The sequence below is a fragment of the Aricia agestis genome, chromosome Z (genome assembly GCF_905147365.1).
Source record: "Aricia agestis chromosome Z, ilAriAges1.1, whole genome shotgun sequence".
NCBI lineage: Eukaryota > Metazoa > Arthropoda > Insecta > Lepidoptera > Lycaenidae > Aricia > Aricia agestis.
Genome location: NC_056428.1, coordinates 26,589,727 through 26,607,475, shown reverse-complemented (window position 1 = coordinate 26,607,475; position 17,749 = coordinate 26,589,727). Strand labels below are relative to the sequence as shown.

The following is a 17,749-nucleotide window of genomic DNA, read 5'->3' as shown; positions in this document are numbered from 1 at the left end:
TATGCCAAAAATTGCTCTAAAATGAAAAAAAAAAGTTATTGAAATGATGTAGAAGTTTACTTTAATTTCTCGAAAAACTATCTGAATAATATAAAATACTAGCTGTCCCGGCAAACGTTTCTTTGCCATATAAAGTATTTCGCCCGTATTATTTTATAATTGAAGTGACTAAATAAGTATGTCACCATGGCAACGTCCATCGCTATCCCGTCGCACAAACAATGGTCGCCGACTCGCCGTCAGTCTCGAGTTGTAATAATTTACTATTATTTATTCAACAAATGCATTCAATCAATATAAAAAGTACCCAGTAGCCGATTCTCAGACCCACTGACATATTATAAAATTTGGTTAAAATCAGTAAAGCCGTTTCGGAGGAATACGCGGCCTAACATTGTGACACGAGAATTTTATATAATATAAGAAAAGATAAGAGAAGATAAGATTTAATCAATATGATTAAATATTTTATATTATTTTTAAATTGTTGAGTATAGATTATAGACTGCTACTGCTATCTGCATATTTTTTTAATTACACTAATTCATCTAATAATAAATTCAAAAAATCCTATATATAGTCCAAAATTCATTTCCAAAATATGTTGAAACACTACTTTTAAAGTTTTATTGACCCCATTTTATTTAAGTACATCATCGTAATTATTTCCATATTATCATAAACAAGAAATATAGTACACACAATATGTAAAGAAAGTAACATAAAAGCCAAGAACTGTAGTAACTTTAAATAATTCATAAAAATGAGATATTATGTTCAACCATTTGTTCCGTCCTACCTACACGTTACTAAATATTTATATCTGGTACATGTCGCTCAATGAGCCCTTTTCTTACTTTTATACTTTCGTCATTCGTGTGACGTTTTGTAAAAACTTTTTTTGCTTCCGAAGTATAAATACGACTATTTCCTGTGCCTATGTAGGTATAAATACTATAGTATTTATAGTGCAAGAGTCAAAGAGTCAAGACCTACTGCATTTAATATAATCTTGTTTGTACCTAGGAGCAATTTTGTAATTTAATTATGTTATTTATGATCTGGGCCTACAGCTCTCGAAATAAATGAAGAAATAAAAATTAAATTGATGACTATCATTTTGTGATATTGATTGATTATGATGCCATACAATGCATCATAAAAATATCGTCTAGTATGCACTAGTGACCTACATACCCGGCTTTAATAATATAATAATGACCGAAGACCGAAGACGTTGGTAACGAATAATTATTGTAATTTGTAAGCAATTGCATAGATTTTTCGGGCTAGATCGCGGGCTTTAAGGGTGGCAACCGAATCAAGAAATTCCGTAAAAAAACCTAACACACCCCACTCCGACCGGCGTTGCCAGAGTTCGGCACGGTGTTTGTGTGCGTGCGACTAGAGGGCCTAAGTTGATAAAAAATGTTATGCAATAGCTTTACCGCGACAGTCCCTGGGCCTGAGTGCCACACGTTCCAGCTCCACTATTTGTTATTTCTAATTAGCTGTACAAACACTGAGTTATAATATTTTCCGTATACGTTTGCATGTTTCTAATCAGGGACAGGATTCAAACTTCAAAGCTATCAGGTTTCCCTAATGCGATTTGGTGCACTGCTTTGAATCAAATGTACTATTTACTACATAATCCAGTTTTAATTGGTCGCTACTCGCTGTTAAGCATTTAAATATGTATTAACCCACAAAAAATGTTGAGTTATAATAATAATAATATCTATGGACGTTTCACACCACGTCAGTCTGGTCCCGTGCTAAGTACCTCAGGAAGGACTGGTGTTACAGGTACCAGACAACGGAAATATATCGACGGGATTCGAACCCGCGACCCCGTCTTGAGTTGCCACACACTCTAAACATTGAGCGACGGAGGTCGTAAATCTAAATGATCTAAAGAACATGACTGTATTCATAACTCAGTACGTCATTTTGGTACGCAGATGCCAAGCGCCAATCAGCGTCCGAATAATAGTAAATTTAACAATGACCGATGCTAAACAATTAATAGTTAACAATGACTTAATATTTAATATGCATTAACACTTATACCGAAATAAAATAAAGCCGGCTAAGGGTGAGATGGGTTTGCGCTCGAAGGGTTCTGTACCATTTATTGATATCGAACAAAAATAGACAAAAATTGTGTTTTTTCTTCTATTATTAAGACAGTTTATCTTTTTCCACATATCTGCTAGAGGCGCACTATAGTAAATAGATGACACCCAATCTTCCCAATACTTTTTTCTGTGTTCCTTAAGAATTCTTCTGCTTTTTGCTCTCTTTTTCTTATAATCTATTTGGTATTTAACTGAAATTTGATCGTTATTGGAATGTTTTTTGTAAAGTCTAAATGCTTTCTTAGCTTCTTTCACGGCTATTTTACAGTCTTCTGTCCACCAAGGTAAGTATTTTTTATTAAATATTCCAGGTGTTGTGGGAATGGCCTTTATTGCTGCTTCGTAAACTAATTTGTTAATTTGTCAACAATTTCATTAATCGAAAAATCACTTAACCCATTTGGAGGTACTAAATTGTTAATCTTTTGATCAATTTCATTACGAAACATATTCCAGTCACCTTTATCAAATTTCCACTTTAATGGATTTTTTTTATTTTGAGATGATAATTCATCAACTGTCGTTTGACTTTTAATACTTATTGGGAAATGGTCGCTGTCATATAAATCGTCCAAAGCATTCCATTCAAAATATGGCACTATATTTTGTGAAGCCAGCGATAAGTCTATATTACTTGTGCGACCAGTATTACAATCAAAATGAGTGGGTTGGCCGTTGTTTAAAATTAACATATCTGTATGTTCATCAATCCAATCAGCTATTAATTTACCTCTATTGTCACATTTTTCAGAACCCCAGTAAAAATGGTGGCTATAAAAATCGCATACTATAATGTAAGGAATAGGAAGCTGTTCAAGTAAATCATTTAATTCTTGTAAATTGAGAATTTTACTATTTGGGAGGTATATATTACATATTGTTATAGGGAAAGGCAATTTAACTTTAATAGCTACTGCTTCCAGGTTTGTAACTAAATTAATTTTTTTCTGGAATTGAAGTTTTAACAAATATTGCGACTCCACCACTAGCCATGTTACCTGTAACCCTATTTTTGTAAAATGAATCGTATTCTTTGATATTAGAACAATGATCTCCTGTGAAATTCGTCTCTTGTAAGCAAATGCAAGTTAGAAGTAATCTTTTTTTAAGTAATTATATATTTTCCAATCGTCTATAGTAGCCGTTAACAATCCACTGTAAAATGTCCATATTATTCATATTAAATTTATAGAAAGAATAAAAAGCGTATCAACTTTTTTTTATAAAATCTATGAATTACCTAACATTTGATGTAGTTTTTTGTAAGTCTAGAGCATCTATTTTTTAAACTTTTATTCATTTTACAGTGTAATGTGTTGCACATATAAATGAGATCTTTTATGTTGTCAGTATACGAAAGAACATTTTGTTTACCTCTTGAATTGTCTAACAAACTAATGAATTAATCTAGGTTAATAGGAAACTCACTGTCTTTCTTTATTTCATCAAAATCGTTTTCAATACTTCTCCAAACATCTTCTTCATTCTTAGAATCGGACCTTTTTAACTTCTTTTTACTTTTCTTTTTTTCTTTATCTGTTGAAATATTACTGCAGCTAGATTCATCAGTTTCTCCTTCCATATAATCACTCTCTTCGTCTTTATTATCTTTTTTCTTGTTTTGTAATGTAGATATTTCACTTGTTGATGGAGAATGGATTCGTTTTATTCCTTTCAGGTTTTCTTCCGGGAGCTGAAATGATTCAGGAACTTGTGGTGTAATAAACATAGTACTAAATGAAAGATCGCCACGGATACTACTTTCTTGATTACGAGTAGCACTTCTTATGTTAGGTGGTTGAGCATTTGAAGAGAGTTGAGTTAATTCTGGCATGGGAGATGTGACAACAGGAGGACTAAAAAGAAGATTCTCGGGATTTCTACTTTCATATTTTTCAGTTTCGGTTTCCATATCTAGGGGTTGCATATCGGAAGAAATTTTGGCGCAATTTTTGGCTAAATGACCCATCTTTTTGCAGGTGAAGCATTTTAAAGCGTCAGTTGACACATATATCCAATAATTAGTGTCTTCAAAAGTAACTTGGAAGGACTCGGGCAGTTTAACTTCGTCTTCTGGGCTGATAAACAGCTGTCTTCGGAAGCTCAATATATGTGAGAAACCTGGTTCAGTGGCACCAATTGTCATAAAAGATATTTCGGACATTAATTTAATATCAAATTCTTCTAATTTGTTTTGTAACACACAATTCGGTATAACGGGACATACGTTTGACAATACAATACTTTTATTCTTGGTCACCAAGGGTTTTATAGCTAAGATATGGTTTTTTACACTAATTGTTTTCTTATCTTAAATTAGGTAATCGGCTGTTTTCTTGGTGTCGAGATAAATACAAACTCGAGCGTTGGAAATTCGTGACACAAATCTAATAGACGCAGCAGGTGTAACGGAAGATAAGCTCATGATGTAATTGGACATGGTCTTTTTTGGGATAGCACATTGAAGAAGTTACATTTACATAACTTGATGTTTTCTGGGACATTGTAGGTAAGTTTCACGATGTGGATGTTTGTGACATTGAGTTGCTTAAGTACGTTGGGTTTGAGGATATAATGAATAAAAGGGTCTCCTGTTACCTGGAGATACCCTTCTTACGCTTCCGATGTTTTGTTTATATCGCGTCGTACGTAGGTACTGAGATACGAAAACAAGTTGAGCGGAGAACAACACGCGCGTCCGCAGTGAGCTATCACACGATACTGATTAACAGTACTGTTTGTTTGAAACTCAGTAAAAAGTTTATGAAACTGTTAAAACATCCGTCTGCCGATAGTTAAGATGAATTCGTAGACGGTGCAATAAACTTTCATTAAAACTTGCCAACTATACTAGCTGTTACTCGCTACGGAAATTCAGATTGATAAGTTTCATTTCTTGTTACGCGTGAAATCTCTGTGTTCTTATACCTCTTTGATAACAATTGGGGTTAAAGTTAAACGCTCCACTAAATAAAATAGTAAAGTTATTTGAAATTATGCTTTTTCGATAACGTTACGAATACGAATCTGAGTAACTAGTCGAATCATGAAGCTAATATAGAGTACCTTTATGAGTCGAATTATTATATTATACAGTTTGACAAGCCTTTTATGAACGTGGCGAGAAAAGGAACCAAACGCTTCTTTCATACAAAAACGTCATTTTTTACATGTGTTTGACAGTTCTCCTTTACCAGCAGCGCTCCCGTTAGTGTCACCCACGTTCATTTAAAGCCTTGTCGAGCTGTATTCGCTACTTATTTATCGACAGCGAAGATACCAAAACAATATGGGATTTGACGTAACGCATCGCTAATTAGTGTCGTGGTGCTTGCTTGTAAATTATAATAAGAATTTATTTTTGTGGTTTAAGTTAAAATAAGTTTAAGTAGTAAATAATATTGTTAAACTTAAATAATTTTATTCTTATTTTATTTAAGAGTTATTTTTGAATTCCTAACATTTTATAATTATCGATATCGGGATTCCACAGAAGTTTATATTTTGAGATGTGTCGAAGTCTGTCTGATATATTATTAAGTCGGGGCGTGCTCGGAGTGGGGGGAAAGGGGAGGGGAAGTGAAAAATTCAGCACCCCGCCCGCCATCACGTGAGACGTGATGCTGTGGGTTTATAAAAATACTTATTTATGGTTTGCGCTCGCTTGTTTCTGAACCTAGGGGTGGGTGCATACTGTTTGTTTCTGAAACCCCAGCTAGACATTGTTTCTGAAACCTGCAGCTAGAGGTGGGTGTTCACTGGTTATTAATGAAACCCCCGTGTAATGCAGGTGTAAATAGTGTTGAAAATTACAGCAACTCATGATACGCAGGCAAGGAACTGTCTCCAGTAATTTAATAGTAACAGTCAGTTACGCTGATCTTCCAACTGCCTTGCGTGTTATAATTTGTAGAGAGATTATTATGCTTTCTTAAGTCTATTCAAGCTATAGTTTTATGTCTACAGGTACGATTCTCTAAAACAAACGTCTATTATAACGTCCAAACCGTACTCTTACTACAGTCTGTTCTGGGTGTAACTTCTTAAATCATTAAAGTTTCTGATTTTTTTCCGTTTCAGTAACAACCTGTGAGTATTCTACTCGAATGGATATACTTTACATAAACTGCCATTAGCCGACCGTAACGTATAAAATTTATTCCTCTCCCATCACTATTTATTATATTAATCCTATTGAATACGCGGACGTTAAGCCTTTATAGTAAAACAAGTGGCACTTGAAAGTCAATGTTTTCAGAAATTGATTTTTGTAAATCATTATAACGATATTAAAATTATACAGGGTGTAACAAAAATAAGTGATAATCCTTTAGGGTGTGTACCTGTTCCTTGTAGAGAGTTCACTGAAAGTAGCAGCGCAGAAAGACCAACTTTTTTTAGGAGGAAACTCGTGACGCCGCCGCCGGGGCGCCTGCCCATGCAAAAGTGAAAAAAATTGGTCTTTCAGACAGAAATTTGTACAAGTAACACATGCTTACCCTAAAGTATTATAACTTAGTTATATTACATCCTGTATAAATAGAACATACTAGAACATTAATATATTATAATACGAGTAATTATGAAATAGTATGACATAATAGCTGGATGGAACTTGTTAGTAATTAGTACCGCTTTCACTTCTCAGTATGTGAGGTCGCGAAAGTCTTGCGCTGCTTATTTTATTGATCGTTTATATAATAAATAATAATTACTTTGACCTAAAGATGCTTCGACATACTAAATAGGAAGATGAATAAAATAAAATTGGCATTTTTTTATCCGACTAAATCGTTTTCAAAAAAAACTATAGTGAAGTCTTAGTAACATTATCCTTCAGTCTGTCCTTCCGCCTGTCCGTCTGGCGTCTGTCTGTCCGTCTGTCTGTCCATCTGTCTGTCTGTCTGCGAGGTCGACCTACAAAGCTGAATGCACATATTAATGGTGCCGACAAAATGCTAAGTAACTGAAGGAGTACCTGTGTTACAGGTACCAGACAACGGAAATATATTTAATACTTTTATACTATACGTATATTTAAGATTTTTATTATATCATGCACATATTTAATACACATCCAGACCCGTGAACATTGAAAACTTTTTGTTCCGTCGGCGGGATTCGAACCTGCGACCCTCGGCTTGAGACGTGCTCACCACTGAGCCACAGAGGTCGTCATACAATTCTAATAAGTTCTGTAATTGTTTGATTTTTTTAGTTCAAAAGGCTTTCTGTTCAAATATAATAATATAATAGGTACAAAAGCTATTGAAGCTCGTCAGGAGTCAGCTGATAGGCATAAATGAACAAAATAACCATCAGGGAATTCCCTTTCAGCATTACTAGGTAATAACCACCAGAGAGCTGGCATCATTACGAAACTCAAACGAACAGCTATGGAAATTTAACTTTTTGCAATTAATCAATTTAAATTGATCGTTTTTATCGAGTTATTTCTTTTTAACCGACTTCTAAAAAGGAGGAGGTTATATATGTTCGTCTGTTTATATAATTTTTTTTGTAAGTTCAACCATAACTTCGCCGTTCGTGGACCGATCTTCATAATTATTTTTTTGTTGTACAGGGTTGAATCCGAGGTTGGTACCATGTTCACAAAAATGGTGATTTGGTGATGGAAACCATAAGGAATCGAGGGGACTCCTTGAAATTTGTATGAAAACATATAGTGATTTCGATTTTTTTGAAGCATTCAAGATAAATGCTACCAAAATATAAAATTTCGCCCCAGGTTATACCCTGGATCCGAAGGTACCGAACAGAACTTTTGAATCCTTATAGATCAGGTTCTTCAGGACTTCAAACGAATGAAAATTGAGTACAGAATTCGTTGAGATTTAGTAAAATTTTGAAAAAGGCACTAATCAATAATAAGAATTATTTCATACCTACTTTTTAGGTCATTTTAAGAATGTTGTTTTTACCTTGGAAGTCGGGTTAAATTTTTTGTTAAAAAATAATAAATGAGAATTCAAATCGATTTAGACATGTCTAAATCGATTTAAATTCGCGATTATTATTTCTAAATACCCTTTACAGCAGGTGTAACTATTCGAAGAAAAAATGAAATAAAATTTTGAATTAATTTCATTTAACTAATTAATGCTCCACTCTGAGTGCGGCAGTCAGAGACATTTTATTAATTATGATTAATCCAAAGAATTCTATCTTAAATATAAGTCTTTGGATTAATCTTCAATTTAATAAAGAGTTTGACAGATATTGTATGGGGCTTGTGTCAAAATTTTGAATTAATTACATTTAAGTAGCATTTAAGTAAATAATAATGTTCCACTCTGAGTGCGGCAGTCAATTTCTTAAGCTGTATTAAATATTAATGAATAATATTATTATATAGGGCGTTGTTATGGCACACAACTACCCCAGTCCCCATCGATGGCAGTCATCCTATTATTGGCAATAGTTAACTTCTTGGTTCTTTGGTATTTGAAAACGTAGCTTTATGTAGGTACTATTAAATTAAAGTGCAAAGAATTGCGGTTTTTAAATTAAACACACAATATGATCAACAGCAGCTGATTATTAAGTAATGTCCAATGTCATCAATATTATTTTTGGTGATTTCATTGGTGGAAGTTGGAACCTTCAGCCGTTCAATTAGCAGCATTTACAAGTAGGAAATATTTTGCTTGAAGGTAAACAAATAACATTATAACTTGTGTCCTATACATTTCTTTCCATGTACGTACTTTAAATCAATGATAACATGTAGGTATACTTTTTAGGTAGCACGGCCGCAATTTGTCCGAATTTCTGATCAGAAAAATTTGGATGCCCCGCCCGCCGAACACACTCTGTTCATACATTTTGTTGTGGACCCCGCATTACGCATATTACTATCAGAATTCTGACGTATCAAAATGTATGAGCGTCCGAATTTTATCTGATCAGAAATTCGGATAATGTGCGGAAACGTCGCTTGTGACTTTGTGACATTATGGGTAGTTAGCTCTGAATGTACATAATCGATTTTAAAACTCCTTACACTAAAAACTCCTTACACTTCGTTTATGTTATAGGATTGTTTAGGTAATAAAAAAATAGGAAATATTTTTCTGTCATCAAAGTTAGTATAAGACAGGAAAAGGTGCTATGTATTTCACACGGACGAAGCCGCGGACTTTACCTATTGTGGCCTGTTAATCATGTTACTACTACACTGTAGTACATAATACGGAAACATTAATGCGACAGCTTCTGATTAGTGATAAGTATGGAAAGAAGCATGTGAATGGCGAGAATACAATTACAATAGTTTTCACTCGATTCCGACTTTCGCGCGCTTAACCTCACTTTCTCGTGTCCTTTCCATAAACGAGTTGTCGAATATCCGAAATCCGAATACGTTTAAAAATCGATTTGTAACCTACGAAAAGGAGTTTCGGAAATCGGAGATTTTATTGGTCGCTACTCTTACCTACAATTTACAGATATATTTTTTGTTGAGTAATGTATGGATAACGTGACCCATTTTTTTTGTCAGAGCGGGACATCTGCGAAATTAATAGATAAAAAAATAAAAATGTAGGCTCGCGAACGAAGGTTCCGTACCATTATAAAGCAAAAATAGGCATTTTTTTTAGAAGAGTCCTCTCCTTAATTTTTTGTTCATTTTATTATTAACGAGCTTTTGCCCGCGGCTTCGCTCGCGTTAAGAAGTATTATTATATACAAACTTTCATCCCCTATTTGAACCCCTTGGGGTTGAAATTTATCAAAATCCCTTCTTAGCGGATGCCTACGTCATAACGTCTACCTGCATGCCAAATTTCAGCCCGATCCGTCCAGTGGTTTGGGCTGTGCGTTGATATATCACTATGTCAATCAGTCAGTCACCTTTGAGTTTTATATACAGGGTGTAACAAAAATAAGTGTTAATACTTTAGGGTGTGTACATGTTCCTTGTAGAGAGTTCACTGTGAAAGTAGCAGCGCTGAAAGACCAAATTTTTTTTTCATATTTGTATGGGGAAACTCGTGACGCTCGGGCCCTAGCCCATACAAAAGTGAAAAAAAAAAAAATTCGACTTTCAGCGCTGCTACTTTCACAGTGAACTCTCTACAAGGAACACGTGCACACCCTAAAGTATTATCACTTATGTTTGTTACACACTGTATATAGGTAGAAGATAGATAATAAAAGTATAAACACAATTGAGTATTTTGTATATATTTCAAGTGCCTATCTGTTGCCATTATTGATATCTATCGAGCAAAATATGGCAGAATAATCACGTTTCTTGTATAGGAGTGCGTTACTTCCAGGCATTGCACAATGCACAGGCATTTCAAACGAAAAAATAATTCGTTTGGTCTGTTGGCAAAAGCGGGATTTCGACCTCGGGGGGGCCGCTGGGACAGACCATCAGTTTAAATAGAAGTCTTTGGGAGAGACAGCCTGAAAGCGGGACTGTCCTGGCCAAAGCGGGACGTATGGTTACGTTAGTTATGAACGCAGGCCGCAGTCTTGTTCTAAATGATCTAAAGAACATGGTCCCGCATTCTTAACTGAATACGTGATTATTTGTGGGATGATACACAAATGCTTAGCATCCATGCTTAGCGTCCAATTCTTACTGCAAACATTTGCACGTAGTCGGTAGTGGGTATTAACTATTAGATAAGGGTGGGTTGCACCAGAGGCATGGTTATAGTTACAGTTATGGTCAAAGTTATGGTTAAAGTTAAGGGCTAACTTTAACTTTAAACTTAACTTTGACCACGGAATTTGGCAGATGACAGCTGGTCTGACAAGGCTTTAAATGAACGTGGGCGGAGGCGCCGCTGGTAAAGGAGATCTGTCAAAAATGGCGCTTTTGTATGATGACAGCGTTAGTTCCTTTTTTCGCCAAGTTCATTTAAAGCCTTGTCGAGCTCAAGGTTATCGTTAAATATGGCGTCCATTATTGACTTTAACTAAAGATTTGAAATTTTGCATTGTAGTTATAGTTATAGTTAAAGTTACAGTATACTTAGTTAAAGTAAGTTTGTGCAACCCACCCTAAGTATGTTACGTAGCTAACCTTTCGATTGTCCTTATGATAATCCTAAGCGTTGCCGTTGCATAAGCGAAGTTAGGTAAGAGAAAGTTTGATACTTATACCGTCTTCGAGTTACATGCGTTTTGATTACGCATGTACATTGTACTTACCTGCAACTTGTGAGTAACTAGGTAGTATTCACAAGTTGCAGGTAAGTACTATCAGAGAAGATGATTCCTATGCAAATCGGGGACCTAAGTAGTTTGGTTGCGTTACGTCAAACCCAGCTGACAGATCACAATTAACATTGAATTGACATATTCGACCAAATAACGTTGGTCTGTCAATTGCATAGGAATCAACTTCCTCGATGGTACATATATGCGTAATTTTTTTATTTGCTTCTTAATACTCCCAATTAATTGTGGTCTAAGTGCAAACTGTAGTGATTATAATGCTAGCATTAGAAGCGCATTCAAATCTCATTTGAATGCGCTTTAAATTCACATTGAATTATTTATGTAAGTATTAATTTTTTTTGTTATTTTTAGTGAATTATTAAAACTAAGTACCTACTTAGTACCAGTGACGGATTAGCCCTTAATCAAATTAAGCAATTGCCTAGGGCACCACGTCTGAGGTCGTCGAGTCGTCTTTACCAGAAGAGTAAAGGTTCACCGACCGATTCTAGTTGAGGTACGGATAGGGGGGCCCACAGACATGGATTGCTTAGGGCATCAAGTAGTCTTAATCCGTCACTGCTTAGTACACAGGTAGAAGATAATTCATTATTGACCATTTAGGACTAGACAATAGACATACCGTACCTATTACCTATGTTAAATCAGCAAAGAAATTTAATTTAATATTTAGTTACTTAACTTAGAATTTTTTGCTTGCCTGAATAATATTAATAATTAATATTGTAAGGTCTTTCGAAAAAGTTTATCAGATATAATAATATAAAAAGCGTCTTTTTTTTATTCTATCAACCCGTCGCTGTTTATTATCAAAAAACGCCATCTAGTTGACGCACAGGAATACTATCAACGCCCTCTGCCCCTACCATGCAGGTACTAATAAAGTGTCGTTTATCAAATATCGTTCTATCTAGCCTCCTTCACGCCGAACGCACGATAAGGAACTTCGTTCCACTAAATATCTGCTGTATTGGATCATTCTGTAAAAGTAGATGTGTGTTGTAACTTGTAATAAAAAAAAAATTTTCAATTCGTTATCATCATCATAACTCTATTTTCCTAATAAATCTACTAAGTTACTATCGTAAGTATTGAAGTAACTTGTAAGTCTGTTAGTGACTCAGTGAATGTGTAATTAAATTACAGACAGTAGTCAATTGTCCTTTATTCAACACGTCATCTGCACTCGCCCTTCGCGTTGATACTTAAGTAAATAGAGACAAGTCTACAGGGTTCTACTGGCGCCGTCAGCCAATACAAAATTTGCATTAGTTTCTTTTTAAAAAATACTTACTATTTTAACGCTGCTGCTTTCGCAGTGACCCCACCCTAAAGCATTATATTCTAAACCTAAGTCCTAAAGTATTCCTTTGTTTCGTTACACACTGAGAAAAGAAATCTCCGTTTTAATTTAATAAAAGAAATTAAATTGAAAAAAACAACGTACCTACGATTCAAAACTCTAATATACAACAGCCTGATCATTGGAAGTTTACAAGTTACAACCTTTCACAAATAGATGTTCAAATTTTCCAGCACCGGTTGGTTTTCGATGATAAAAAATATATTAATATTTCAGAAGACTCTCGATTATGTCAGCTTTCAAACCAAAAAAAGTTTCGTCAAAACAAATGCCACACACACACGTCAAACTTATCACTCCAATTTTGCAGAGGTCAAAAACGAACCAAAATTTCATAATTCGTCAGTGGATAGATTTAGCCTCATATACCTAGTTATCATACATCAGTTTCTAAGACTAAACCCACGTAGTTAAAATATGCTGCGGATGTAATGTTTCGGCCTAACACAAAGGCCTATAATAATGTTATTCTGCGAGGCAATTTATCTGATAGTTCGGCCAAATATATGGACATTCTGCCACGACGCAATCGTTAATATAATTAGTGTTGCTAATAATACAATGCTTTGTTAGAATATCTGAATAATTGCTACTATTTCCTAGTGTTTAAACTTTTGGGTTTCCTAATATCGAACACATAATACATTTAAACGCTTCTTTTTGGTTTAATAAAAAATGAGGTGATAAATTATAAGTTTGATAAACGCTGGTAATATTGGCGCTGTACGTCAGTGTGTATTTTTAATGTGAAAATTAATCTCAATTTATTATATTTTATTCATCTTAATTTAAATTTTAAAGTTTTTTGTACTCATCATAGGACTTTTTTGCAAGCGATTTTAAGAAGCTTTGGTGCAAAATCCATATTGTTTCGTATTTACCATTCTTTCCAGGGTAATGCAGTTTATTTGAGTGTTTGTTTGTTATTCATGTGAATGTTTTATTGTTACAGTTACGACCGCGAGCAGCCCTTCACTTTCCAGATAGGCGTTGGGCAAGTGATCAAAGGATGGGACCAAGGACTCCTCGATATGTGCGTTGGTATGTTAAACAACTATTATAAATATTAGTTCTGCTTACTAACCTTCAAAACGTAATAATTTGTACTTACAATACAATGCAAATTAAGTACATAGAAGTACACATCTGTGGTACGATTAGTAAAGGGCGTTCATTAGTTACGTTAGACTTTTATGGGGGAAGGGGGGAGGGGTCCGAATCAAAGACGAGTATTTTTCTAAAAACGTATTAATCTTTGGTACAATTAGTAAAGGGCGCCCAAGGGCGCCCATAAGTTACGTTAAGCTTTTAAGGAGGAAGGGTGAGTGGGTCCGAATTTTAAGCGAGTATTTTTCTCAAAAAGTTTAAAGTACTTACTTAGTATAAAATATGAAATTCATAATAATTATTCAAATAGCAATTTTTATTAACTTGAAATTACGGGAATTATAGATGAATTCAACAATATCTCAACAAGGCTCAAAATGCAATTATAATAATAATGTGGATGCTAGCGCACCACTTTAAATTGCGTATAATATTAACTAGCTATTTGACCGCGCTTTGCTTGGTATTCGATAAAACACGAATAAAATGACATTTTCTAAAAATGATTCCTAGCTAGATCGATTTATCGCCCCCGAGACCTCCTATATACGAAATTTCATGAAAGTCGTTGGAGCCGAGTCCGAGATTCCAATCATCCTACTAATATTATAAAGCCGAAAGTATGTGAGTTTGTGAGTTTGTATGTTTGTTACTTCTTCACGCTTAAACGGCTGGACCGATTTCGACAAAATTTTACAAGGAGGTAGCTGACATCCTGGATTAACACATAGGCTACATTTTTAACCGATTTTCTTTAACTAAACATACGGATTTCGAGTGTTATTTGATTGGCCTGTCTCCTGATTGGGGGGGCCGCGTTTAGCGCGTTCAAAGAAACAAACTCTTCAGCTTTATAATATTAGTATAGATGTATCCTCCGTCCGTCCCGTCCTCCGTCTCACAGTCCTTTACACTGCGAAAAGTTGGAAATCGTTCCAGAAACAGCAAAGTTAATCATAAATCATAAAAAAATCACATCTGAACATAAAATATATATTATCTATTATATCTCCTTAGTTTTGGAAGTCGGTTAAAAACAATAACATACGACAGGATAATCAACTTCCATCTCTCAGTTATCAAAAATTGATATTTCCGATGATCAAACTCAATTCATTTTGTCTCTAATTACAAATAACTAATTGACCTATTAAATTTAAAACACAATTAAGTTTACCTAATAAATCGCGGGTAACACCGCGGGGCACAGCTAGTATATTATATATTACAAGAATTGCTCGTTTAAAGATATAAGATATCGTTACTGTCTTCATACTGTATATTTATCATGATCAGTCCGTAACCTAAGTTTGTATACCCATTACCTACGTGTTTAAACCCAGTATTTCGAACTGATTAAGCAGAGATGTGTCTGTCCATAGGTATACAATAAACATAGATTATATACAATGCAGAGTTAGTCCCAGTAGACACCAAAACGACCTTCCATAAATTAGCTGTCCTCACACGGATTGTCATTATAATCGACTAATTACATTGAGACTATACCATAAATGACCATATTATTACTAGGGTAAAACTTAGTAAAATATTTTCAAACTCACGTCGACATTAACTATTAATATACCTTTGAGTCAATTCACTAATGTGCCAAAATTAAATGCTAATGCGCTGAATTTAAGCGCAGTCAATAACTATACTTAGGCTGTTTTTTGTTCTTGTAATTTTCTTTATAGAGATTTACTCGATTAGCCTTACCACAAGCAAAATAAGAAGTACCTTCTTACTCCTAAGCTTTCGAGTTGCAAAAAAGTAAACTCTCCCAATTTAACTTTTCAGGTGAGAAACGTAAACTGACGATCCCATCTTCGCTCGGCTACGGCGAGCGTGGGGCCGGTAACGTAATCCCTCCCCATGCGACCCTCCACTTCGACGTGGAGCTCATCAACATCGGCGACTCGCCCCCAACCACCAACGTATTCAAGGAAATAGACGCCGACAAGGACAACATGCTGTCCCGCGAAGAAGTGAGTATAGAGTTAGCGTTCCAGGCAATGGACAAAGATGGCGACAGAGAGCTGTCGAGGGAGGAGGTCAGTTGTTCCAAATTCAAAGGTGGTGGGCTCGCAACTGGTCTACTTTCCCCGCGTTCCACTTAGCGTTAAAAACGATCAAAACGCTCAAAATAGGATTGAATAATTTTGTAATTCATATTTCATAGATTTTTATATTAGTATTTAGCCAAAATACTAACTCTGCTTAACGCATGCAGTCAGCAGTACTTATAGTCAATAATAATTTTTACTTTAAGCACTAGAGCTATGAGTTACAATTTAGATTAATTAATACTGGTTGTCTCTAAAATAAAGTTACATTTGCTTTTTCTGTACTCCAATTCCTTTCACCTATCTGTAACTTTTTAAAACAGTTTTGACTATAAAGAAATCATGCTTTTTTGCAAGTTTTCTCCCTTTCTATTTTACTTCTTCCAAAATCAACATTTTGTATGGTAGTACAAAATATTATGTTGTTTCTTCGCAGGTGAGCGACTACTTGAAGAAGCAAATGGTACCATCAGACGGTGGTGAAATCAGCGAAGACGTGAAACAAATGCTGGAGAGCCACGACAAGTTGGTAGAAGAGATCTTCCAACACGAAGACAAAGACAAGAATGGTTTCATCAGCCACGAAGAGTTCTCTGGTCCAAAACATGACGAACTCTAAGTTACAGTCGAACATAGTACATAGTGATTTTAGTGTTTTTACAAGACGTGCACGTTGTTGTATTTTGAAATTTTATATTTATTTTAATGTAATATTTTATATTGAGTTAGTACTTATTTTAGTACTTTATTGGAATTGCTCAATAATTCTGAAAGCGCATTTTATGATTGTTTTTGTACTTGTATTTATGTTGTTATGTATCATATATCATTTTATATTTTTATTTCGTTAGTTAAAAAGCCTGAGTTTACATATACTTAATATTTATCATTACCCAAATTACCCGTATTTTTTCAACGTTATAATTTTTGGTAAGTACCAATCTAAGTAGTAATTAGACCAATATAATATTATACCTTGCATAATGTATATCTGTTGTAGCAACCATGAATGTAAGTCACTAAAATTACATAGTGTAATTGATATTAAAATATCTGTATATTATGCTAAATGTATGTATCCACTAGGCATTATATCTATTGTACCTAATTTATCTACTTTTAAGTAGTCTAAGTAAGGTAAATAATCATAAGGAAACCTTTTTGTAAGCGTAGTTCTAATGTCTGTATGTACTATTTGTATCAACTTTTCCAAATTTCCAACCATGTACAAGAGAATAATATGATTTATGATAGTATGCTTTCACACTTAGCAAGATTTGAGAACACCGTTATTATGATAAGGAGGCAAAATAAATTGTTAGACATGTATGCCACCTTTTAAATTTTAATAAACTATTAATAAAATACTACTTATTGAATTTTTATTTGCAATTATTATTTAAGTATGTATATGAGGACTGAGACCCTCTTTCTTCCAAATTCCTCGAAACGCCTTACGTAATTTGTGGACTCTAAACCAATCCTCTAAAATAACCACAAAAAAATAAATATTTTGATTTTATTTTTTTTGTTCAGAGTCCCATTCCCGATACCCAAACTTTTACACTACTTACCACAAATCACAAAGTCGTGTAACATTTAATTGGAAAGGACCTTTATAAGGTATTATCGTATTACCAATGGCACGATAAAGATAATAATAACATTTAATAGGTAGGTATTATAATTATTATATATTATATTATAATACCTACCTATAGAAGGCGTGCTGTCACCCCTGGAGCGGTCCCTGGTAGTGGATGAGCTACTAAGGGATCTGAACCTCATAGGTTACTACAACAGAAATTAATCAAGATAGAACGGCTAAGCGGGGAGTACGCGTGTTTCAATCT

General features: G+C 34.6%; 1 protein-coding gene across 1 annotated transcript in view; it reads left to right on the top strand.

The window, feature by feature from the left end:
- Positions 1-17,266, top strand: part of LOC121738807 (FK506-binding protein 2) — a 51,613-nt gene extending 34,347 nt beyond the window's left edge. Inside the window, exons 2-4 of the mRNA XM_042131057.1 lie at positions 13,676-13,764; positions 15,631-15,818; positions 16,333-17,266. Of these exons, the coding sequence (XP_041986991.1) occupies positions 13,676-13,764; positions 15,631-15,818; positions 16,333-16,515 (460 nt within the window). The 3' untranslated portion in view covers positions 16,516-17,266. The remainder of the gene's footprint in view (positions 1-13,675; positions 13,765-15,630; positions 15,819-16,332) is intronic.
- Positions 17,267-17,749: the final 483 nt, after the last annotated feature.